The 27,351-nt window shown below is 34.6% G+C and overlaps 1 protein-coding gene across 1 annotated transcript; it reads left to right on the forward strand.

Annotated features, from left to right (window-relative positions):
• The first annotated feature begins 4,599 nt into the window (after window positions 1–4,599).
• On the forward strand, window positions 4,600–26,991 carry TMEM106B (transmembrane protein 106B). Its single transcript, XM_070615797.1, has 8 exons — window positions 4,600–5,184; window positions 7,484–7,705; window positions 11,171–11,234; window positions 14,665–14,824; window positions 18,819–18,959; window positions 19,218–19,267; window positions 20,255–20,308; window positions 21,001–26,991. Exons 2-8 carry the CDS (start codon window positions 7,486–7,488, stop codon window positions 21,137–21,139), a joined length of 828 nt encoding a protein of 275 aa, XP_070471898.1. The 5' UTR covers window positions 4,600–5,184; window positions 7,484–7,485; the 3' UTR covers window positions 21,140–26,991.
• Window positions 26,992–27,351: the final 360 nt, after the last annotated feature.

Genomic DNA, 27,351 nt, shown 5'->3' on the forward strand with positions numbered 1-27,351 from the left:
CATGTTGCTTGTATCAGCAGTTTGCTCCTTTTTATTGCTGAGTAGTATTCTGCTATATGAATGTACAAATTTACATCATTTGGTTTACCCTGTTGATGGATATTTGTTGAGTTTTTTCTTCAAGTTTTGGTCTAGCAAAAATAAAGCACCATGAATATTCCTGTACAATTCTTTTTGTAGGATATGTTTGATGTCCATGTAGGTAGCCAGGTCATAGGACAGATGTGGGTTTAACTTTATAAGAAACTGCCATGTAGTTCACCAAAGAATTTATTTTCACATTCCCTCTACCAACTTAAGAGCACTTTAGTTGCTCCACATGCTCATCAACAGAGTTCCTACATATCCCAGTTTCCACAATATTAACAGCTTACATTAGTATGGTAACTTTGTTCCAAGGAACAAACCAATATTGACACATTTGGTATTGTGAAGTTTTTTATTTTGCTTTTGTTTTTCATTTTAGCCCTTCCAGTGGATGGGAATGGTGTATCGTTGTATTTTTAATTTATATTTTCTAATAACTAATGATGTTCATTCCTTTTCATTTTCTAATCGTCTATTCCTATATATTCTTTTGCAGGTGTCTGCCATGTCTTCCGTGTATTTTTTAATTGGATTGTTTCTCTTTTCACTGTTGATCTGTAAAAGTTTCTACATATTCTGAACATGTCTTTTATCACATAGCTGCATTATATTTTCCCAGTCTGTAACTTGCCTATTTATGGTGTGTTTGATAAGCAGAAATTCTTAATTTTGATAAAGACCAACCGATACATTAATATTTTCCTTTTGTAGTTAGTATTTTTTGAGTCCTGTTTAATAAATCTTTTCCTACCCTAAGTTAGTAAGAAGACAGTTCAGAGTATGCCCATGTACCCTATACCCAGTTTCCCCAGTTATTAACAGACTACATAAGCATGGTACATTTGTTACAATTAATGAACCGGTATTGATACATTGTCCATACTTTATTCTGATTCCCTTAGTGTTTACCTAAGGTACTTTTTCTGCTTCAGCATCTGATCTAGGATGCAACATTACATTTAGTTGTCTTGTCTCCTTAGGGCCCCCTTAGCTGTGAGTTTCAGATTTCCATAGTTTTTGAAGACTTTCACAGTTTTGAGGAGCACCAGTCAGGTATTTTGTAAAATAAGTGCTTAAAAAGATATTAAACATCAATAACCATTAGGGAAATGCAAATTAAAACCATAAGAAACTACTACTCACCTATTACGATGGCTAAAATTAAAAAGAATAACCATACCAAGTATTACCAAAAGTGAGGATCAACAGAAACTCCAAACACTGCTAGTGGGAATGTAAAATGATACAGCCACTTTGGAAAATAGTTTAGCAGTTTCTTAAAACTTTAAACATATACTTAGCATAGCCATTCTATTCCTAGGAATATACTCCAAAGATGCAAGCAACATTTCTTGGAAAGACTTGTACATGAATGTTCACGGCAATTTTGCCTGTAACAGCCAGAAAGTTGAAATTTTAACCCAAATATTCATCAACAGTTGAACTGACAAAGAAATTGTGGCATATCTTTATAAGGGAATAGTCCTCAGCAATAATAAGGGATGGAGTATCAGTACTTGCAACAAGTTGGATGAATCTCAAAATAAGTAGATTGAATGACAAAATCCAGACAAAGAAGAGTACATAATGTTTCAGTCCACTAAGGTAAAATTCTAGAAGATGCAAGCTAATACACAATGACAGAAAGTATAATAGTGGAGGAGTAGCAAGAGTGGGGTTACAAAGGGACACGAGGCAATTTTTCTGAGTTCATTATTTTGATTATGGTTATGGTTTTCCAAGTATATTATGTTCAAACTTCTCAAATTCTACACTTTAAACACGTAAAGTTAATGGTATGCCAATTATATTCCAATAAAACGTCAAAGAAATAAAAACAAAAAAACCTCCTATACATTCCTCACCCTCTCAAGGGAATATGCACCAATCTTTTAGCCCCAGTTAGAAAGCATTCTTCTATGCATACTTCTATCATTTGTATACCTTATCATATTTCATTGTTTTTGTTGATTTATCTATCTACCTCACATTTTAAGCAATATGAAGAAAGAAATATTTTTAAGATTGCCTTTCATTTTTTTTTTTTGCTTTTTTTTTTTCACTTTTTCTCCCCAAATCCCCCCAGTACATATTTGTAGATTTTAGTTGTGGGTCCTTCTAGGTGTGGCCTGTGGGACGCCACCTCAACATGGTCTGATGAACAGTGCCATGTCTGCGCCCAGGATCCGAACTGTCGAAACCCTGGGTCGCCGAAGTGGGAGCTGGAGAACTTAACCACTCGGCGACAGGGTCAGCCCCCTAAGATTGATTTTCTAGTAGCTATGTTAGAAAAACTAAAAAGAAATGGGTGAAATTAATTTTAATAACTCAATATGTCCAAAGTGTTATTATTTCAACATATAATCAAGATAAAAAATTAGAGATAGTTTTGTTTTTATATGAAGTCAAAAATTTGCACAATCTAATTCAGAGTGGCCACATTTCAAGTGCTCAACAGCCACGTGTGACTAGGATGTATTCTTTTAGACAACACTGCCCTACAATAACACAAAACACCAATAGAGTTCCTAGGATTTTTTGATTGCATATAGTTAAAAAGTTTTAGCTTAAGGGAAAAAAGAATACTGTTTACTTCTCATCTTAATGCCTACTGAGATTTTTGTGCTAACTCAAAACTTTAATTTTCATTACACTTGTTTTTTCCACTCAGTTATCTTCAGTTTCTCATCTGCTTCCAATTCCTATCTCAGATTGAATATGTAATGAGAAAGAACAGATTTATTTAATTACAGGCTCTAACTAGATTTTTAAAAACATTACTTTGAGCTTGGGGGATACTAGGTGTGGAAGTGATGAGCTCTCTCTATATAGGTGCTCCCTTAAGACTTAAACTGTAAAATTTCAATTAGTTTGATGTTTATTAATTTGCTCAGAGTTTAAATTTATTGTATTATATTTAGAAGATCACTTATATGATTAGGGCACTAGAATTTTTTAAATGACATTCCATAAAAGACTGACTCTAGTTAGACACTTTCCCACCCCTCCTCACCGTGGTGGCCACAGAGGCAACTTTGAAGAACCCCTAAAGCCAGAATCAAAGGTGTCCAAGCTATGCCCCATTTCATAAATAAAAATTAAAACTCACTCCTTTAAATGTTAAACTGCAATTTAAACAATGATAATACTTCTTTAACAGAGGAAATAGAAAAACTATAAGAAGGGAATGAATCTGTTCAGGGTTTTCTGAAAAGAAATGTGGAGTCACCTAATATTCATATACCACAGTTGAACCCTGCCTGTGTATCTCTAATTCATAATTATTCTTTCCCAAAGCCATTTTTGAAAAAGAGGAGAAATAATGGCTAGCAAATATAACACCATTGTTGTAATGACTGAGGTCTAAATACAGCCATTTTTATCTAATTGGGTCTTATAATCCATTTTCCTGCCACATTAATCCTTAGCTACTTTACAGCCAGGGCTTTTAATCTGGTGTTCGTGGACAGACTTCAAGGAAATCTGTGAACCCTGTGAAAATGTATACAAAATATTGTTTTATGTCTCCTTTTTTTCCACTTGAGACGGAGGTTCCCAGGATTCTGATTTGCTTTAGCCAAGCTACTTATTTTGAAATTTCAGACAATGGTGGTGGAGAATGACCACCTTTCCCCCCATCTTTGGAAGACATGAGCTAAATAAGAGGGGTTGAAATAATTGAATCAATGTCCCATTGGAAGACATGGGCTTTAAAAAGGGACTTAGAAGATGATTTAATCAATGTCCCTTTTTTTTTGGACATTTAAGTTAAATGAACACACTTTGTACATAAATCTTTTTAGAGTTCTCATTAGGTTTAGGATAAATTCCAAAGAGTGGGATTGCTGGGCTAAAGGATGTGAAAATTTAAATTTTTAATACTCTTGATACATATTGCCTAACTGTCTGCCAGAAAATTTATGAGTTTATATCTTAGCCAAATTGTGTGAAAAGGCTCATTATCTCACACGTGGATATAATAATTTTAAATATTAAATTGTATATTATTTTGGCTTGCACTTCTTACTTTTACATATCTTCGTATTCCATTGGCCAAACACACCGATCCTGTCAGAACAGAGAAATAAATTACTATCACTTCTTTCCTTGGTTACTTTCTATCTTGTGACAATGATTATAACAATAGCTACCATTCATTAAATGTTAAACTCTGCAGACAATGAGTCTAGTCTGTACTGGACAGTTATTCGCTGTATCTCATTTAACCCTCAAAACAACACTGTATTGTTATTCTCATTTTCTAACTGAGATAACTTCGCCTTGGAGACGTCGGGAAGTGTAGCTCCGCGTCACAGCGATGAGTCGAAGCACTGGGATTTGAGCTGGGATCTCACACTCCTGTAACTAACCACTGAGTTACGGGGGCGGGGAGGGGGAAGACAGCATGTGCAAAAACAAAACTAAAACCACGCAAACCACAACCCAAACAAAAACAGAGTTCCTGCCCGCTTCCAGTTCCCTTCTACTGGGCAAGAGGTTCTAAATTAAAATAGAGGTGACTCTTCGGCTGCCAGATGTGTGTCTACCTCCCAGTTTATCCCACTCCTGGCCTCCCTAGTGTCAGGGACGACTCGCACAGCGTGGACTAGAAAGCTGCTCAGTTGAGGGGTGAGGCAGAGAGCGAACATTTTTCCCTTTTGCAAAAGGAAATGGCCTGACAGGGAAAAAAAAAATGGAGGAGGTACTATTATTTTAAAATTTTCCAGGGTCAGGGCGACCAATTTTTACCTTTAAGTCTGGGGAGACCAAGGCAACGAAACCGCGATAGCGCGCAGTCACAGCAGCTGCGCTTTCGGGCTTTACGAAGCCGGAGGAAAGACGCATGCGTCTTGCACTCTCCCGGGCTATACGCCTCCTTTGGGAGCTTTCTGCGCAGGTGCGGGCGCAGGTTGCAGCAGCGCCGGGCCTCAGCTGATGTCGTCGTCGTCCGGCCCCTCCCCCCTCCAGAGTCCGCGGCGGCCGGGCGCTGCAGGCCCGTCGCTCCAGCTTCAGCACCCGGGACTGCGGACTCCGTGACCCTGTCTCGGGCCTGCCCGCACCGCAGCAGCTCGGGACTGCGCAGCGCCCCACGTGCCGGTGAGCGACCCCGGACGCTCAACCCCTAAGTCCCGTTCCGGAGCGGGCCCGAGCGGCGCGCCCTGGGTAGAGCTGAGCCGCACGAGAGGGTGGAGGAGGGGAGGGCGCCGGGGAGCTGGGCCCACTGGGCGACTGGGGAGGTGCTCAGAGCTGGGTGAAGGAGTTGTGTCACCTCCTCCTACGGGGACCCAGCCTCCTGCCAAGCGGCTCCAGCGGCATGGTATTGATTCCAGGCCCCCACATCTTGTGCGGCCAGGTGGCCCCTTGTTTTTGCTATTCTTGAGTTTTCTTGCGTGGTTGCCTGGATCTTATCTTTAACCTTTCCAGAGGAGGCTGTGTGTCGGGTTTTGTTTACGTAGTTGATTGAAGGCGCTACCTTCCTTCTTTATCACAGACGATCACCCGTTTAAATTGGATGGAGTGCTGTACTTTCCTTTCCTTTCCATACTGAGTCTGAGATCCGTATTTGTTTCCAGTAAATTAAGAGATTGCGATCAAAACGTTGAGCACGGGGAACGAAAGGGCCCCTGGCACCGTTTTATAAACCAGCGAGTCTCCAGGAATAAAAGTGGTTAACTTTATCAGTGCTGTGAGGAAAATCCATTAGAGAAGGCAGGGATGCCCAGTCGGTGACAAAGTCTGGCGCTTGTCCACAGTCTTGATGAAACAAACACCTGTCAGAGACAGACTCCATCAAGGCAACTGTTAGATAATGATAGAAAACAGGCCCAGACTGAGAACCACTTGCTTTTGCTTTCTGTCTACCCCCGCTAAGGCATTCCTGTGGGATGCACCTTACACTCCTGTTGTGTTAGCAGAGATCCCAGAAAGGGTGCCTCTGAGGCCCACAGATCCCAGCTCATCTAGTACTCCACGTAGGGCCCAAGGTCACAGCCAGGGGACAGTGATGTTAATTCACTCCTGAACCACCTGTGACTGGCAAGTATTGGTTTGGCTTAGATTTAATGTCACTGAGACAAATCAAGGGAAGATAATACATTTGTAGAAATCATAAATCATTTATGTTTTTGAACTTACACGGACAATGTGTACATAGATTTTTAAATAGTGGAAATAAGCATCTTTATTCATCATTCCGCAATTTTAAGTTTGCCTACCAGTTGCATAGTGTTTTTAATCCTGCTGTTCACACTATGTTTGAGTCACTCCCACATACGGATGGCGTGCCAATTTTAAAAGAACTTTTCTTCATCCTACAGGATAAATTGAATTATTTTAAATGTCAGCTTTCCTTATTCACATCAGCGAGAATTTTTAAAAGAAACATTTACCTCTTTGTATGAATGTCTATAATCTATTTTTAGGAACTGGTAAAAGGTATATGGTCAAATTCAAAAGGAGAAGAAATAGGTTAGTTTTAATTTCTGCTTTCCCTCTATTAGTTTTCCCTCAGAATACCAGCAGATTGGATTATATCGATTTTAAGTTCTTTTCATCCTTAAAATCGTATGACCTTAACTGCAGTGTTATTGCATTACTGACTTGTGGAGGTTATTTTTATATAGGTATAAGTACTAGTTACTTATTCTTACTTGGCTTTAAATTTATATTTAATTTTCCTATGTTATTTTTTGATACTGTCATCCTAAAGTTTTGAAATTAATGTTCCAAATTTTGCTGCTTTGTATTGGTGATTTTTATTCAGTATTTTGGATATTAATGTCATAATTTTAACTCTACCGGCTGTTGAATGAAAGAAAGATCTGCAGGATTTGGTTTTTAGGTTGTTTTTGTTGCAAGTAGTTAAATATTTAAAGCAAGAAATGTGAGGATGAGAAGGATTGTGGATTTTATTTACCACACAGGGGCTTGCATTTTGAAAGGCTGAAAAATACTACTTTGAGTTTACCTGGTAATACGTATAATACCTAGGTGTAATTTGCCCAAAGTAACTTTTGCCTTCTGTGCTAACTGGTTTAAAGGTAGAATCTGTTTTTGTTTTATTCTAAGAAAAGTGAAGCCCACTTGTTTCTTTTCAGAGAACTATAGAAAGTGTAAACTTCTGTCAAATTTTAATGTTGTTTGAAAGCCCATTCTCATCAAAAGTCTAACATGATATATTTTCGTAATATTTTGTTAGAGAAACTCTTTTGGATTCTGGTAAATGGCTCCCTTGTTTTAGGCATTACTTTGATTGAGTATAATTCTAATCCAAAAAGTAGTTTGAACATTCCCTTAAAGTTTGTTGTTAATTAATTAGATTCATGTAAATATCCCATGATGTTCTCTAGTATACTTTTTTCCTGAAGTTTACTGTAAGATTTTTCTCTTTCTTTAGATATGGGAAAGTCTTTTTCTCATTTGACTTTACATTCAAATAAAGAAGAGGCTTATGATGGAGTCACATCAACTGAAAATATGAGGAATGGATTGGTTAATAGTGAAGTCCATAATGAAGATGGAAGAAATGGAGATGTCTCTCAGTTTCCATATGTGGAATTTACAGGAAGAGATAGTGTCACTTGCCCCACTTGTCAAGGAACAGGAAGAATTCCTAGGGGTATGTGTTATTGCATTGCTTTTCCTTTCAAGAATGATTCTAGGCATTTGTACAACTGTTATAAAACCCGTGAGTCTGAGCACAACCACCCCTCAGTGTTTTAAAAGACTTAGAATAAAAGTTAAACCTTTGTATCACTTATCTTCGGGCAAAAGGACACAAAGAAACAAACATAAAAATGTTAATTAAGATTCCTAAAGCAGTAGTGAAAACCATCCCTCTACCTCCAGTATTTTTTCTTTCCCACCTGCTGTTATAGCAGATATGCACTATCTCTTGACTGAAAACTTCTAGTCCCTTTTGGCATCAATAGAAGTCATATCACAATTGCTTTGGTATATTGAGTATTAGGAGCAATTTGATGACTTAATATTTTTAATTCATTATCTAAAGAACAGTAATAAGCTGATCATGCCCAAATTAGTTATTTTTAAGAGGAACTACATGAAGAGAGATGGTATATGATGATGAGCCAAATAGGAAAAAAAAAATCAGTTTGTGGCATATCATAGGGGAAGCTAGAAGGGAATAATCCCCATGTGCTGTTTGTAGGCTGCTTTAGTAGTAGTGACAACAATAGAAATAATAAAAATACCTTGTGCTACTCTTATTTTCTGTTTGACTGAAGTTGATATATGACCCTGGAGAGAACCTGAGGGAAGGACAAAGTGACTGTATAAGGTATGCCAGAGTCTCTGAGAGATGCCATGGGTTGAGGAAGTTTATATTTATATTTGAGTTGGCCTTTGTGATGGTTTTATCTTTGCAGGGGTAGTAGCTGTTTGAGACTAAAAGGATTATTGTAGTTGAAGAGATTAATGCACTAGGCTAAGGGTGGGGGCGGGGAGTACCATTTTAGTAACCTGGATATATTTTTGAGGTGTGGCCAATAGGCTTTTTTGGCAGGTAGAAGTGGATTGTGGCTTGTAGGAAATCAAGGATGACTCCAAAGGTATTTTTGTCTGAGTAACTGGAAGAATGGAGTAGCCATTTATTAGGATGAAGAAAAGATTTGAGTGTGTATGTCAGGGGAAAGATCAGGAGCTCAATTTTAGATTTGTACATTTGGTGATACATATTTGACATCTGTGTGGATATGTTCGTTAGGCAGTTAGTTATAATAAGGGCCCAGAATTCAAGTGCAAGGCCTAGGCTGGAGTCATGAGTATATAGATGATACTTAAAGCTGAGTTGGATGAGAGTACTAAGTTTGAAAAAGAGCACCTAGAGTAGAAGGAGGAAATCCCTGTGTCTGTGGTGTCCTGGAAGATAAATGTAGAAAGTGTACCAAGGAGGAAAGAGTGATCAACTATGTTGGATGCTACTGGTAGATCAAGTAATGTAAGGACTGAGAACTGTTGACCGAAATAGAGTCTGGGTAAGGAGTTTGTTAATCAAAATGAGGAATTCAAATCCCAGGAAATAGTCCAACACAGTATTCTCAGGAACTGCTCCAAGGTCTACAGGTCTGAGTGTAGTTTGCATACCTTTTAACAAAGCAGTATATGTGTAGGAAAGGGCTTAGATGTCTAATAATCATATACTTCAAGAATAACGAGAACTTTTGGTTATATGTCAAAGAAGACTTAGAATGTTGGTGTTATCTACGTGTGGAGGGAGGCAAGGACCAGGGTTGTCACTTTTTCCCTCAATAGCTAAGAAACGTGTTTGGGAAATGTGAGAGCGAGGTACCCATTATCTCCTCCTGTTGCTGATTCATCCTGCTGGCATCTTCAGTCACGAGATGAGGGATTGCAAGGTCATTTAGACACGGGTTTATGAGGCCTGCACTGCTGCTTCACAGTACAGCATGGGTTTTTATTGTACTGACTTTAAGCCTATGCAGCTCACTTGCTAGATTCGCCTCTTAGACCAGAGAGAGGGGTCCCAGTTTATTCACAGAACTGACATTGGATTTGGTGGTGTAGAGGCCCACTGGAGACGTTTAAAAGAGCAGCTTTGGTAGCCTGCATAAGCATGTATATCATGTACTGTATAGAGTGAGATCAAGAGAACATAGGAGAGAAGTTATATAGTAAGAACAGAGTTTTTTTGAGGAGTTTTGCTGTATAGAAAAGGAGAGGAATTTTTTTTAAGATGGAGTGAATAATATGTTTGTATGCTGATGAGAATAATCCATAGAGAAAACACTGATAATGCAGGAGATGAGAGAATGATTAGATTTAGTGTACAGTTGCAGAGGGCTGCTCATACAGAGGAGGACCTGCAGTTTGCGCTTAGTAACAGCAGAGAAGGTAGAGTGTGTGGACACAGAAGTAGGTAGGTGTGTGGAGGAAGTGGTGGGAGCCTGTGAAAGTTCCCTTCTATTTGCCACATCAGGAGCTAAGAGTGAGGAGAGGGAAGAAGATTTGGAGGATTCAAAAGAAGGTTGAAGTTATGAAATTGTGGTCTTGGAGAGTCAGATTGAGAGTGTGAACTAGGGAAATACAGTATGATTATTGGTATCATTAAGGGCCACTTGAGATTAGTGATCTAAAATGAGATCAGTGAGCATAGTTGTATGTTTTTCTCTATCCACATTTAGCTGTGTGGATATAGGCATAGTAGCTAAAGGCTTGGTTTTAACCAGGATTGTAGTTTAGCCAAATGAATACCACCAAACAAGATGGGATATGTATAAACACACAGAAACATATATACATTTTATATATATATATAGATATAGATATATGTATGTATCTATTTATATGTGGGTGTGGTGGGGGTAATGTAAGCGAGGGGAGAATTGTGGAGAGGGCAGAGAGGAGTAGTGGAAGCGTTATGGAAAGCTTCAAAAGAGAATTTGATGTTGGTGCTCTAACAGTTAACATAAAGAGCCAAGTTCTAATAAGATTAGAAAATTGGCATTTAAAGATCCGTATATCTATTAAAGTATATGATATAGCTCAACCAAAGAAATAAATGATGAATTTTGAAGTCACTTAATGTAGAGAGGGGAGTGGCCTGAAAAAGTCCTGGAAGGCTCGTTACGTTGGGGCTCTTGAAGCATGAGACTTGGTATGTGTCGTTTGGTTTTCAAGAGGGATAGTGTAGGAAGCTCTGTAGTTATAGGGCTTCCAGGACACAGAGGAAGCAGTATTTTTCTGCCACTCTTTTCCACATAACCAAATCAGAGTCTTAATCATGGGGTTAAAGGAAGCCCTGGTAAATTCAGATCTTCTGAAAGCTGAGACTTTTTAGATTTTTTTTCAGTGAAAGAATTATTCTTCCTCATTCTTTACACTATTTCGATTAGCTAGACATCTAGGTACATAAAAACATACTACCTACTTTGGAACTCAGCTTCTACTGGATAATTATTAAAGATTTTGGGAGCAGTTTACAAAAGGAATGAGATGACAGCCAGACAGCATTCTGGTCTTTTCAAACCAGACCTTGATGAGGAGCCACTATATTTTTAATTTCATGTTAATAAATTTTTAAACCTACTTCTTTGACTTTTAGGACAAGAAAACCAATTGGTGGCATTGATTCCATATAGTGATCAGAGATTAAGGCCAAGAAGAACGTAAGTGATTATAAGAAAAAGGCATTTTTGTTTGTTTTATGTCTTTTTTGCTTTTCAAATTATGTATGATGATTATACTAGTTAACACTAGTAAAAGGAAAAATGCTATCAGGTTATTAAGTTATGCTCTCATATCCTTTGTGTCATCAAAAAAAAAAAGATCCTGGGTGGGGTAAGGTCTTGAAAGCAACCTAGTATCTGAATCTTCTCAAATGTATTTATTAAAACAGACAAACCTAGAATAGCAGTAGGAGACACACACAGGGACATTTTCATTAAAAAATGGATGTTAAGGTGTTCCCACTAGCCCCAGAATAAAAATGAGTGTTCAAACCACAATAACAGAAAGGACCCAGATGTGCATTGCAGCTATGTGGAAGTTGTGAAGGGAAGCCAAAAGAGTTCGTAAGAGTCCCAAGACCCCTGATACCCAAAGCAAATACTTTACTCAAAAGAAGAGGACCCCACTCAGAGGACTTCTAGCAAATACCTCAGAGAATAACCTGTAAAAGTGTGAGGATTCTGCATGCTGCAGCTTGGAGAGAGTATAAAAAAGGCCACAGATCTACTAAGGGACCTTGAGAAGATCACAAGGAACTGGACCATCCTAAGCCCTCAAACATCTTAGGGAAAGTCAACAAAAACTCTTACAAAAGGACAGACACATCCTAAGGAAAAACGTATTGGAGATAAAATTTGATTTGTGTAGGGCAAGAACAGGGATAAGGGAAAAAAAGGTTCAGAAACTAGAGAGAGAGTCTCAAAACTATAGAAGTGGATATACATAGAGGCCATTTTTTTAAAATAATTTGTCTAACAACAGAGGATGGAGTCCTTGAGCAGTGAAGCTAGGAAAGCAACCCTGGCCCATCCTCATCCCCTAAAATGGAACCTTCTCTTAACAGTGCAGAAACTCATCTCATTTAAACATGAGCAACAAAAAGGGGTTGCAATTAGGCATCCTGAAAAGATGGTAAAAAATAAGAAGAAGAAAGTGAACTGAAGAAAATGCTGACAGATGACAAAATCATATAAGAAAAGCAGATGAAAACTTAGCATAAAATTTTCTAAAAGAAATTAAAAATATAGAAGCTGTGACAGAACAGCATAAAAAGTATAGAAGTTATGACAGAAGAGCATAAATTAATGAAAAGAATTTGAGAGAAAATGGTATAGAACACAGGCAAAGAAGGTTGAGTATACGTGTAAGTGGAGTCTGAAGAAAATCAAAGGAGTCAAGCTGAATAAATACTAAACATTTAATTCAAGAACACTTGCCTGAAGTAAAAAAAGTAGTGAACCTACATATTGAAAAGGGATACCATAGTTCTGAAAACAATCAACCCATCCTAGTGAAATCACTCGACTTGGAAGGTGAAAAAAAACCCACAGTAAACCCAGAAAAACTCCTTTGAGTGCCCATGCCAAAGGATCAATTAATTTATAAGCGATAGAAAATCAGATTGGCATGCTACTTCTTGGTGACAGTGCTTCAAACAAGAAAGCAGTAGAGCCACATATCTAAGCCTTGTGGAAAGGGATTTTAAAAATAGTCAATCTGACCCTTTATTATAAAATATGAAGACAGTTATGAATATGTAAGAAATCGGAACTAATTCCTTTATAACCTGAGAGTGGAAAAATATTTCCAACTATGATTCAGAATCCAGTGATGAAAGAAAAGATGAATAAATTTAACAAAGTATTAGGTTAATGTTTACAAGATGAAAACAAAACCGTAATTGAAGTCAGAATTCAAATGGCAAACTGGGAAGTGATATCTGTAAATGATTATTACAAACAGGGCCAATATCCTTACTCTTTAAAGAGCTTTACAATTTGAGAAGAAAAAAGCTGACCACCAAATGAAAAGCGAGTAAGAGCTGTGAATGGCTGTTTCAGAAGAAAAGAAATGCAAATGTCCTTTAAGCATATGAAAAGACGTCCCAACTTGCTTGTGAGAGAATTGCAAATTAAATGACATTGAGATACTGTTTCTTATCAGATTAGCAAATATCCAGAAGTTTGTCAATATATTTTGTTGGTAATACTGTGTGAAAACAAGCACAATCATGCCTTGCTAGTGAAGGGGAATGTGGTATTATCTAGCAAAATTATACAGTCATCTGCTGAATGATGACATTTTGGTCAGTGGTAGACTGCCTATTTGACAGTGGTCCCATAAGATTAGTACCATACAGCCTAGGCTATAATATCTAGGTTTGAGTAAATACACTCTATGATGTTCACACAATGATGAAATCACCTAATGACACATTTCTCAATGTCTCTCACTGTTGTTAAGTGACCATGAGTATAAGAAAAAACAAAGAATAGGTCAAACTCATACTCTGAAACAGAAACACGCACACACACACTCTGGGATTATATGGGCAGTGCCCTGAACTGGGACAAAAGAGGGAGTGATGTTTTTGTCAAATGCTCTTGTAAAATATTTTAGTGCTTGCCCAATTTGTAATTGCCATCTAACTCTCCGCCCAAAGAATAAGCCAGCTACCTAGGGCAGCTTTTGGTCCTGGATTCTAATGCCAAATTCTTTAGTGTTATACATGTATAAAGGAGTTGATTGAATTCTTAATATCCTTATTTTGAAAGATAAAATTTAAAAGAGGTGAGAATATTTAATGAACCCCTTTATGTACCAGACATTGTAGAGGACATTTTACATATTTCACTTAATGAGCAGATGACTAATGGTTTAGCCATTGGGATAATTTGATAACAGTGAAAACGTTCTTGAGAATTAAGAATTAATAGCAAAGACATGGAAAGTTTATTTTATTCTTGTCTTGTACCTGCATAATATTATCCCCCTTTCCTGGTTTTAAAGACAGAGTTTAACAACATCTTCAAAACAGAGTTGATTAATGTAAACAATATTTTTAAAACTGAGTACATAAATACCTTGGGATGAGGAGACTCAAGGACTGTGTCAGTCAGTGAGATTGATGAGGCATGTGGTTGTATCATTATTTTTTTAAGAGCTTCACAGGTGTTTCTGATGAGCAGTTACTTTAAGGAGTCATAAGATTGGCAAAACTCACATGTGAAAATTCTGCTTCAGTGAATTCAAAAGGGAGTCTTGAAATCTATATTTTAAAAAGTTCCCCAGCTTCATTCTAATGTGCAGCCTGGTTTGGGAATCAGTGCAGTAATGTTCTATCTATAATAAGCCTGAAATCCTAGTCTCCAAAAAGGTAAATACATCTTTTAAGAAGATTTTAATGCTTAATAGACTCAGACCCAAGCCTACTCAATACTTTATAATGTAAAAAGCTGGTACAATACAATATATCTTTTCCTGCTGGTATTAATAGATAGGAGAAAAATTCAAGTTGAAGATATCCTAAGTGTTTCGTTATGTAATTTTTGATGCACATATGTCTAAATAGTCCATTTTCCTTTTCAGAAAACTGTATGTGATGGCTTCTGTGTTTGTCTGTCTGCTCCTTTCGGGACTGGCTGTGTTTTTCCTTTTCCCTCGCTCTATCGACGTGAAATACATTGGTGTAAAATCAGCATATGTCAGTTATGATGTTCAGAAGCGTACAATATATTTAAATATCACAGTAAGTAAAAATTTACATGAAAAATGTTTTACTTTGTTCCTTTATGATGTTAAGCATCAGCTTTAGGAGGTTAAACACCTGCCTTTAGGAGGGTAGAATAAGCTAAACAATTAATTGCTGGCAAATAAAGTATTTATAGTCTGTTTACTTTTCAGTTTACTCTGAATAATTCCTAGCAAGGTGTTAACATTGTTGATTTGATAGATATTATTAATGTAACATTTTCATTTCTTTATGTTTTGTAAAGTGTAATTTTTGCCATCTTTAACAGACTATTCCTTTGTTGTGCTTAAAGATAAAGTACCAGTGACTGATGTCTCTTGTAAGTTAGTAGGTGTGAAATATCCTCTGTATTTCCCAGGACAGTGGTTTTCAGGACTCTACAGCCTCCCCACTCCTGAAAACAAAAAACAAACAAGCAAACGGAGCTTCAGAGGGGGTTTTCTACATGTTTTACATGTTAACATTTGTTAGAAAAAAACAAGGTTTGCAAAACACTGTATTATTAAAAAGGAAAATGATATATATTGATCATGCCATTAGCAATCATTTATGGCTTCAGGTCTCACAGTGTATCTGTGTGGCAGTGATTTGTTTGGAAGAGTGATATTAGACTTTCCTTGGTTTTCCTTTCAGAAGTGGCTGGTATGGTTGAAGTTGAAATAGAGATGTCTCTGGTAGTGGTTGGGAGGAGGGAGGTTTGGAGGAACAGGAACTGAAAGGAAATGGTATGGTTAAAGTTAAATGGTATGGTTACTACTTAATTACAAGAAAAAAAAAAACTCCTGTGGAACCTTCAACCTCATTGTTTACTGTCAAAAGTTGTCAATCTGAGGGCTTTTAGAAAAAAACCTTATCTATGAAAAAAATATGTATGTGCATGAAACATATAACACAATGCTAATTGTAAATCATTTCATATGACTGGGGAATTGTTGGGTGTTTCCCTACCTTAACAGCCATTTGGAACAAGGAACATATTTTCCTTTTTAGGTACAGTATTTAAAACAATGGCCAGATCTTTTTGGCCAACCTCCAGAGCCTGTTTTAGTATTGAATATTGTAAACATATGATAAAAAATAAAAGCCACGTGCAGTTCCCTTTTAAATACCAAAAAATGTATTTAAATGTAAATACCATACTTTTAAATAATTCTTCAGGAATTCCCACATTTTGGGATACTAGCACTTGACTAAATTGAGAAAGACTGAACATTAAATAAGAAATAGGATTATTATATAGATGAGCATTAGGTTTGACTAGATGACAGTGAGAAAAGAGGCTGAGATTTCTGTAGGTTCTGTATGAGTATTTTGAAAAAAGGAATTATATAATTTTGTTTTTTAAAATGAGTAAAATATATTAGTACTACTTACTCTTTTTTAGTAAAATTTATTCTTTCTAATAATAAAAACATTTAATTAAAAGATATTTGAAAAATACTGTAATGTGTAAAAATTTTTACTTCTACTGCCTAGCCTAGACCTAACTATTAACATGTACCTATATTTGCTAACAGTGCATATATACATTTGCATACATATATATACACATTGACAAATGTAATCAAACTTTTTCAAATGTGTATAAAGATACACATGTACATACACACACACGCACATTTTAAGTTAATTGAGCTCTCACTACAGTTTCCCATATTAAGTGGTCACATGTAGTCTTTTTACATGGCTGTATTACAATTTAGTCAACGATTTTCTATATAGATGTTTAGTTTTGTTGTTACAAATATTTATTCAGAAATCATCTGTGTGCTTAAACCTTGTTTCCATTTCAGGTTATATCTTCAGGATAAATTCCAGAAAGTAAATTTGCCAGTTAAAGATCATAGATAGTTTAAGGCCTTTGATAATAAATCATGATTGTTTAAAAGCATATGATTGTGGTCCCTTGACTTACAAATTAAATGGATTCTCACTGCTCTCAGCAATAAAATATCTCATCTTTAGTACTAAACTTTTTTGTCCTATCTTATTTTTTCTTCTCTTTCTTGATGTTTATATTTTCTTTCTAACTCCCAATGTATCTTTTCCTAATTCTCATAAGTATTTTTGTTCTCACCCTGTTTTGCACCATTGATTCCTTTAATATCCTAATGAAAGTTATGCACACTTCAGAAGAAAAGACACATACCAACCATATTTTGCATGTATATACAATTCCAAGATTCTCCTGAATCCCATTCCTTGGTCTGGATAAGAAGGTCTGTTGACCTCAACTTAGCAGTCCCTTTCTTATAGTGTCTAGAAATGAATCCTGCATGGGGATTAAGAGCCAAGTAGGTGAAAATGTTTATATGTTTAGATAAAGGTTATTTCCACTAAAATTATCTGGAAGTTAAAAAATTTCTTTGCATTTGTTACTATAATAATTTAAATGAATGCATAAATGTGATCATGTAAACTAAGAGTCCTTTCTCTCCTTTCCCATATTGCATCTTTCCATATCTTTCTCCATAGTCACATTAACTTATAGATAAACTCATGTTATTTTTCTTAAATTGGTATTTATTTTCAAAATATAATATTTTCTACATGCTTTTATGCATTTTGGTTTTCTCACATGTTGATACCTTCTAGAAATCTCTCCTGATTTTCTGGCATAGGGTTAATCTGTTCTTTTTAATGGCTACATAATATTCCATGCAATGACTTAATATTATTTATTCAATCATTCTTTTTATGGATGGGCATTCACTTTATTTTCAGGGTTGTTTTGTTTTGGGTTTTTTTTGCGACTACAAATAACACTGTCATTAACATCCTAGTGTTTTTATTTCTGTGTAACAAATGCTCAGAAGTAGGATTGTAGGTCAAATGATATCCATAATTTTTATTTTAATGGATATTGCTGGATTAGTTATCAAAATGGCTGTAATCCTTGACAAATTTGCCAAAAATGTAAAAATATATCCTTTTGCCCATATCCCTGCCAGAAATAGAATTTTTTGCTTTCTACAAGTTTTACTAGTTTAATGGATATAAAGCAATATTCATTTTTACCTAAATCAACTTTTCCCTGACTATAAATGAATTTGAGAATTTTTAAGGTTCCTTGGCCATTTATATTTGTACTCTTTTGATTGGCTCACTCATATCCTTTGTTCTTGTTTTGCTTTTTTCCTGTTGAGGCTTTCCCTTTTCCTTTTCAACTTGTAAGGGCTCTTGGTGTAGATGGTAACCATTACTATCTGCCTTATGAATACTTCTTCAAGATTTATCACTTAGTGTCTATTGATTTTGGTTTCTTTTGCTATGGCTTTTAGATGTTTTATTTATATCTGTTATTTCTTGATTTAGTATTTTTTCTTTCTTATTTTTATTGACTATTTCCTAAAGTAATTTGATACAATTGTGTATTAGAGTTGCAGAAGTTTGCTCCAGCTGTTACCTAAATAACTATAGAAGTGATGCAGCTGCATTTTTTCCCAACCAAACAAGCATAAGTCTATCCCATTTCTTCTCCAAAGTGACCTGGTGAAACCTCTATTCGAGGATTAGTTAAAATATCAATTTCTCTTAAATAAAAAAGTTTATGTAGAGTACTATTTAACATTTTAAATGGTCATCTCTGTATTTAATAGGAAATAACTTACTAATATAGTCAGTGGAGACATGTATATATTAACATTTAGTAAAAATTTAAATGAAATTTTAAAATTATTTTTGTTGAGATTTTGCTAAGGCCACAGATATATCTTCTAAATTTGTTTTTCTGTATTCCTGTACTATACATTTTCTGGGCCTATTTTTTCTTAATTGTGTGTTTATTTTAGGCATGTTATATACATAGTGCTCATGCGTGATACTAATTGGTTCACTTAGTGTTCTTTGACATTTTTGGTGATACATTTCTTCCTCCTAATAAATGAAGCATGGCTACAAGTGAAGTCATTTTCTTTGCTAATGTTGAGTACATATTTGTTATGCTTATTTTTGGATAACTTGCATATTTTCTGCCTTCTTTCTTTCACAGAACACACTAAATATAACAAACAATAACTATTATTCTGTTGAAGTTGAAAACATTACTGCACAAGTTCAGTTTTCAAAAACAGTTATTGGAAAGGCACGCTTAAACAACATAACCATTATTGGTCCGCTGGATATGAAACAGGTAAGCTTTGGTCATGAAATACTTTGGAGGAGTTAAATGAGTCTCAACTTTGTATATCATATTAACTTGAAGAAGGGGGGGATTTCCTCACAAACTTGACTTTGAGGTATACCCCATGTATGTATAAGAGAAGGTCTTAGAATCAAACTCTCCTAAAGGGAGAGATTTCTAAATTTTTTGAAGTTATGAAATGTATCTGAAATACTTAAAGTTTTGATTCTATTCTCTATTGCTTTATTTTCAATATTTGCCTTTCAGATTGATTACACAGTACCTACTGTCATAGCAGAGGAAATGAGTTATATGTTGTAAGTTCTGATTTTTAATAATTTTCTCTCATTATAAGGTATGAAGAATAAAGTGTGTGTGTGTCTGTGTATGTATTTTTTTTTTTAATTTTCCATAATCTTAATAGTCAAGACATTTTGAAATATTCCTTCTGGCCTCTAATCATCCCTTTCCGACATACATAATGTTTATGTACATACACCTATACACATAAAATTTGTTTTATATTTTTCAAAATTAGGATCATATACACCATGTCACTTTTTATTTACTATGTTATGAGACTCATATTCTCATATATTGTAGTATTTGTTGATGTTTTGATATAGAAGGACTAAAAATAATGTATAATACTCTACTAAGAGTTTGATTCTGAAGCTTTTAAATTGAGTTGAAATGATTACTAACTCTTAAGTAAAAAATAATGATAAATTTTCATTATCTTTGATATTAGCCTGATATAGAATAAACTGGTTACTGAAATTTCAAAAGGCGAACAAAAATAGTAATCTGTAGCTCATGTTAAAACAATTCTACAAATGTAGTAGTAGGAAAGCATTACCTTTTCTGGGGCCGTCCCCATGGCCGAGTGGTTAAATTCATGCACGCGGCCCAGGGTTTCGCCGCTTCGGATCCTGGGTGCGGGCAATGGCACTGCTCATCAGGCCACGCTGAGGGGGCGTCCCTCATAGCATAAACAGAGGCACTAACAAGTAGAATATACAACTGTGTATGGGAGTCTTTGGAGAAAAGAAGGGGGAAAAAGGGAAAAGAAGATTGGCAACAGATGTTAGCTCAGGTGCCAGTCTTTAAAAAGAAAAAAGAATAAGAAGTCATGAAAATATTAATCATTATTTGATATAGAAAATGCTCAACCAGTAAATGCTTAGTTATTTTATCTTCTTAATAATATCTCTGTTAGCTTTAACATAGGAGGAGGAATCTTAATTTTTTTAAATTTATTGTATTGTGATTTGCATTTATTCACATTGTTTTTCCTTTAACAGCGATTTCTGTACACTGATATCCATCAAAGTGCATAACATAGTACTCATGATGCAGTAAGTATGAAATTTTTTTAAAGAGATACTTCTTTGTTTAAACTTTAGATTTATAACATTGGCTTAGAGCATACACATGTTTACAAATACCATCTCAAGTGGGTTTTAAGCCTTACAAGAGTGCTATGAGGTCAAGTAATGGGAGCTCAGAATGGTGAAGGTTCACATGACTGCTAGATAGTGAATATAGACCTTGAAAGAACTCAGGAAAATGGCAGGGGTTGCAATAGAGAGGACTGGGCTCAACATCCGATTCCTTGCTGCCTCTGGTAACCAGTTAATGTGAACAGTAATGTGCAGAAGTAATGTAAGTTAGGTGTTGGTCCGAAGCCATTGCAACATTGTAGGTTGTACGTTTGGTATTTGAGCCATTAGCTGACATTTGATTAACCCTTTTCCTATGGTAGAACTGTATGATTATTTTTAAGAGTGTAGTGAACATATATTTTTAACTAAAGATAGATGTTTTGAAAAAATTACATTTGTTGTATATAATTATTTGGATAGGGCTTGCTCAGCCAGCATTTCTTTTGTCTGGTGGGGAAATATTCCCTAAGAGGACTGTGTCTGCAATATTAAGTTATCCTTAATCAAATAATCTCGAGAATTTTGATGTATAAAAGTATTCTCACTTTAGAAAACTTTTTAATATATAACTATTCAGTGATTCTTGTCATTTATTTTATTTTTAGAGTTACTGTGACAACGACATACTTTGGACACTCTGAACAGATATCCCAGGAGAGGTACCAGTATGTTGATTGTGGAAGGAACACAACTTATCAGTTGGGGCAGTCTGAATATCTAAATGTACTTCAGCCACAACAATAAAAACTGGAAGAGATGCAGCTGGAGACGAAGAAATGTCTATTGCTTTTTCCCAAACTCTAAAGGATGAGGTACTTACTTCCTGATAAATCTTAAATTGAACAAACCTAAAGTTTACACTCTTTTAAGAGTACAGCTAAAAGTATGTGGGCTTGCAAGTTATTGCAACTCTCCACTCTGTGTTCATGATATTTGTACCAGGGTCTTTTACATGAATCTAAATTTACTGATTGATTTTCCTCCCAACCCCCTGTCCCCAAAGGGAAAAACCGAGACTTCCCTTATAAGAACAATAAATGATCATTTAAAATTCGCAGCTCCTATCACTACTGAAAACATAATTTTGGTGATGAATATAATTTGAGAAAGTTTGTTTCTGAATGTTTTTATAAAATATTACTAAGAGCCTATTATTCATGGAAGACTTTTAAAAAATGACCTTTTTTTCCCTGTTTTATAAATTCTCATTGCTACGTGGTAGTATTTCAACTATATGATATTTTAGCTTTTAGCTAAACATTTTAATTTTTCATTTATTGAAATTCTCATTTGCATATTTTGGTCAGTCTTATTTCAAGCCAGTGCTTGTGTAACACTTATAAGTCAAAATAATCTTTGCAAAATTCTGTACCTAAAATTTTTAAAAGCCCCTAAATAGTGTGTTTCACAGGTCCTGCCATATTAGTTACAGTTTTGTGAAATTTTTTGTAATCTTCAAACATGGTCATTCATTGTACAATATTGTAAATAAATTTTGCATGGCTGTTATATAGCTTTAATAAATGTCAAAGTGGTACAGATTCAAAATAAAGTAAGTTGCTCATAAACTAAATAAAACAGGAAAATGAAATTCAGAAACCTGTAGAATGTGAATATGGTTCCAATTACATATTGGATCAGGCATAAAGTAGATTGGAAATAAAATATTTTGAAACTCCACTTTTTTTTAATGTTGCTTTTCATACTGAACAATTGTGAAATTGTGAAGACACTTATTTTTCACAACTATTAGGTACCCAAGTCATTAATTTTATGAATGTTTTAGAGGATGAAATTATTTCTTTGGTAGAAATTATTCAAGAAATCCTGTCATTAAATGATAGTGGTTATATCAAAATAAAACCTATATTATGCTTTTAAAATTTTAACTACTTTACACATCACGTGCATATCATGCCTCTAGCAGTTACATTTTTAAAGCTTTCTACTTTGGGTTTGGATTTTATTTAAAATTGTTTTCAAGTGTAAATTTTTGACTTACTTTGCTGGTTTATATTTTCATTACCATTTTCCATTTGGGCTTTTTGCCTTTTCACTTATCAAGTTCTAAGTACCTTTTAAATACATACCACTCAGCATAGGGGCTGACTGTGATACCAGAACAAATAAGTGGCTTGAGATTAATTTCTTTCTGTTCCCTAGTGACAGAAATCAGGTTCCTCCTCTTCCCATACAAAGTGCCTAACCTAGGTTTAAAAACATACCTGTTTTATCAGTCGGACTCTCTCAACTATAAAACCTAAGTTTTATTTAATTATTTAGAGCTAATGAAGCTCTCCTTTCTGCCTTGAAACACACACTCTGGTCTCCTCTTAGCTTTGATATCATTTCTTTCATATCATTTTCTCCACGTTTTCCTGAGTGAACATTTTAAATAGGTGGGATGCACTAACTTCATTTTTGAATTACTTAGTCTTCCTTTAATCTACTGCTAGTTCATCCGTCCTCACTATTAAACTAAAATCACCCCTTTACATTTGTTATGGACTTTCTTTCTAGTCAAACCCAGTCTTAATGTTTTTCTTCTGCTGTTTTTTTAACTACTCCATTCTCCTTGAAACTGCACATTTCTCTAATATATTGATTCTATTTGTATTTTTCAATAATTCTTATTTCATTTTCCCTCATTTTCTATCTTGTGACATCTTTTAATGAGTATTATCTAGACCTTTTGCCTCAAAACCTCTACTCCTGTGACTTCAATGATCACCTGTAGTAGGGCTTCCAAATCTGTTTCTACATACCTGACCAGTCACCCATATAATTTCTCATATAGCTAGTGACCTAGAGATAATAGTATTTCAGTGACTCTGTGTGAAATCAAAAAATGTTAAAATATTTCCTTATATTCCGTTTACTTCAAAATCACCATTCTTTTCTCCAAAATCATCCTTCAGGTATGCCTCCCTCAAAAGTCAATCCTGATTTATTTTCCTACTTTGTATGTTTAAATCTTGGAAAATTATGTAGTGTAAATTAAATGGATTTTTCTGTTGATTTGTGGTTCTAATATCCTTTTAGAGTACATGCATAGTATTTGCTGAAGAGGTGAGAAAGTGAGGCAACATGTACTTTTAGTGACTTGTTATTGAATATTTTTTCTTCATTCTTTAAAACTTTATTACACCTACTTTCCATGGAGTTTGTCTGCAAAAAGTAGAATTTAAAATAAATAAAAAACAAGTAGTAGAGAAATAAAGATCACCCGTGACTACTTTCAGAGAGGGTTAAGTAACTGCTGGAATAAGCCGAAAACAAAGCAAGCTATAAATTAATAAAACTATAAAAACACATTCTGGCGAAGCAGAATTATAGCCATTAAAAAATATCTGGGAAGAATGAATGAGGCTTTAACTTTTCTCAAGTCCTTATCCACTGTGGTTTCTGACATGGTAATAGGTTAGGTATTGTTATATTTTTAACACTGCTCTCAGACCTTATCCAAAGGAAATGGTAAAGATGTTACATATTTTTTTCTAATACTTTCAAGAGTAGCTTTCTCTTAAATTGCATCTTTTAGACTCCTCGTTCTAACCAAATCCAAGATTCTAACAAGCCTCTGTGTGTTGATATTACATGTATATAGCACTATGTTCTTTTCAGAGCTCTTTCATATCTTTTTTCTTACATGATTTCCCATAATCCTGTGAGTCAGACAAGGAGGGTGGTAGAATCCTCATCTTGAAGAAGGAGAGGCATGGAGAAGTTGAGGGACTTGCTGAAGATCACATATTTAGTAAATAGTTTAATTGGAGCCAGACCTAGTTTTTCTGTCTCCCATATCCCATATCTGTGCTCTATCATTTAAAATATCCGTTGGGAAGCCCTGTTGACTCAGGTTAGTATGATTAAAAATTAAAGAAAATGTTCACGTAGTTAATAGTGACAATCAAAATGATAGTGATGGAATAAGATATGGTTACCTTTAAGTTGGTACCTGAAATATTTTAAATGGGAAATGAGCACTTGTAAAATATTTTGGAGCATAATTTTTACTTAATTTTTCTGTTAAAATTTAGTCTTCAGTGATCATTCCAATAAAAATACAACTGATGCATTATCAGTAGATTATTTATCAATAATAGAGAGTAATGTATTTGAGATTTGAAATAAGAACAGTTTTAAAGTATTAGATACCAGATATATTGCTTGAAATTGTTAAATAACCATCTTTACTGTAGTACATAACATGTAAATGACTGATTTTATTTGTGTGCATTTTTCTATGCCTTTTTTATTTGTTTAGGCTAATGACGTGATTATTTTCTCTAAAAATTCATGAGAAGGAAACAAAATTCACATCAGATCTTCTGAATTGTAGTTTGGAAATAACACAGTGCAATGTTAAAATAGATAGGAAGTGACTGCCAAAACAGAATAGAAGTGACTTAGGAAACTTCAAACATAGCCTGATGAATCCTTTGTGATCTTAGCCTTATCATTATTGAAATATAATTCTGGATATTTCATTGGAGGGCGTGTCCCCAACTCTCTCCCATGGCATTTTGTTTTTTTTAAGTTCTTAAAATAATTCTTTATATAATAATTATATCTTATTTAAGAAAATGTTTTCTTAGGTACTTGACCCCTAAGTAAGTCACTGCTCAGTAATAGCTAATATTTATTGGTTACTTCCTGTGTCAGATACTGTACTAATTTTATGTGCATTATCTTATTATTCTTCAAACCATCTAAGGTAGATACTGTCAGTACCTTTATATCTGAGAAAATTGAGTTTTAGAGAAGTTAAAAAATACACCTAAGCTTGCAAGTAGCAGATTTGAGGTTCAGAACAGATTTGTTTGACTCAAGCATCATTGCTCTTACAATTAGCATATTTTCTTTCCAGTCTTTGAAAATGCTTAATTTGTAAAAGTATATTGGTTGTTGCATTTACTATATGAGACTGAGGTTTTTGATAGTATTTTCAAAAATACTATTGGGATATTTTATTATTTTGTAGGTCTTTGATATAATAAAACTGGTTTATTGTTGATTTTTAAAATATTCATACTTATCTGTTAGATAGGCTGTTTTTCTTTTTAAAAGATAGAATTTTAAATTTACAAGTACTTATCAGTCTTCTTTGATAAGCAGTACGAATCGAATTTCAAGTTATTTTGTAAAGTTATTAGATTGTAAGCCAAAGGTTACTTACCATAATGTCATGATATTTAAGCTCATAACGTCTGGAAGTAGCAACTACTTGGCTCAAATACATCTAAGAATAATTAATTTTATTTCTCTCTTTTTTGTAAAATCAGATTTGAAATAAGATGTTCATCTTGAACCTTTATTTTAAGGAAACTATATGTGTTTGAGAAGGTAGAGTAAAAAGACTGTTAAACATTATTTCCTTAAAAAAATTTATTTTTACATGAAAACAAAATATATTTGGAGTGTACTTCCATCAAAAATTTCACTTCTATATCTGAGGTCTACTTATTTCAAAGTAAAAATTTTCACTTGTCAGCTGAAATTTCTGATTAGAACTAATATTTGTGTATTTTTGTGCTTAGTCAGAATGTAAATTTCACAGTGGATTTAAATTTATCCTTAATTTGGATAAAAGCAAGGGATATATTTAAAAGTTATTATAGGGATGAAAGTGGAAATTTCTGTTTTTGGTTTTTTTTTAACTACTAATGAGATCACGTTTGTAGTTCTTTTTACATGTGTTTAGCACAGGCTCTAAATTAAAAAATACAGTATAGTCTGTGTTGACCTTAAAAATATTCCATAAATTAATAAATATATGGCAAGTTTTTCATAGCTAAATCTAACTCTTGTAGAAGGAAGCTGTGCCTTCTGTTTAATTACATTAATTGAAATGTGTTTAAGAGAAATGTTTTCAGCATATTTTGTATACTAAAAAACAAAAAGGATTAGTATTGGGCCAATGGCCAAGAGGTAATATTACTACCATGTAGACTGTTACAGTTCAAATTGTCCCACTTCCCCCAGAGTTTTAGAAGCTAGAAGTCTGGGAGATACTGTATCAGCTGTAGTTGGGTGATTCTAAGTGCTATAAGTACTATTCATCTTTTAATTGTGTGAGATGGAACAAATGCCAAGTTGCACAAGATGCATACTTTGAATATGTAATGGTTTGTTTCAGGTGAAAAATACCAGCAAGTCATGTCTTGTGTATTTTACTTATATTTCCTTGTAGAACTAAATTAAGTAAGATTTTGGAAAATGATTTGAATTGATTGCTGACTTGACCTGCCTGGTCAAATATCTGAATGATGGCATTACTGGGTAGATTCTAACCCATGATTCTAACTGTGGAATAAAGAGTAGTATAGACCGTAAAACTATGTTCAGGCACTTACTCTTCGTTTATATTATGTATTACCCTCTATCATAACACACTTATTGAATTTCCAAGTTGAACAGTTCTGTAACTATTGTTGCTATTCATGTAATAAAACATGCTTATGATAGTAAAATGAATAGAAGTGCCCCCAAATGCTATTTTTTTTAATTCACTTGTAACTGTTACTCTTGTAATTGTGTATGACAATAAAATTTGTAAAAATTTTAGCATGAAAAATAAAATTTGTATCTGTCAAGTATCTTGGTTATTCTTTTGAACGTCCCTTGACATAAACACATCAGTGTGTAGGTATTGAAAGTCCTTTAGCTTAAAACTCCTAAATCCTTAACAGTTCATATCCAGACTCCACTTTAGCATCATCTTTGATGTCTTTTTCTTTTATCCACTTAACTTCCAATCCATTGCTGAATTCTCTTTGTTCTACCTCTCTAATATCTCTGGGGGTGCGTTTCATATTTGAAATCACCGTTGCTGTTACTCCCTAATTTTTTTACTGAAAAAAGCCCAAGTTCTTAATATGATGTTGACAACTTTTCATTATCTGATCATAACCTAAATTAACAATCTTATTCCTATCATTGTCCCTCACCTATGT

Source organism: Equus przewalskii, chromosome 4 (genome assembly GCF_037783145.1).
Source record: "Equus przewalskii isolate Varuska chromosome 4, EquPr2, whole genome shotgun sequence".
NCBI classification, from domain to species: Eukaryota; Metazoa; Chordata; class Mammalia; order Perissodactyla; family Equidae; genus Equus; species Equus przewalskii.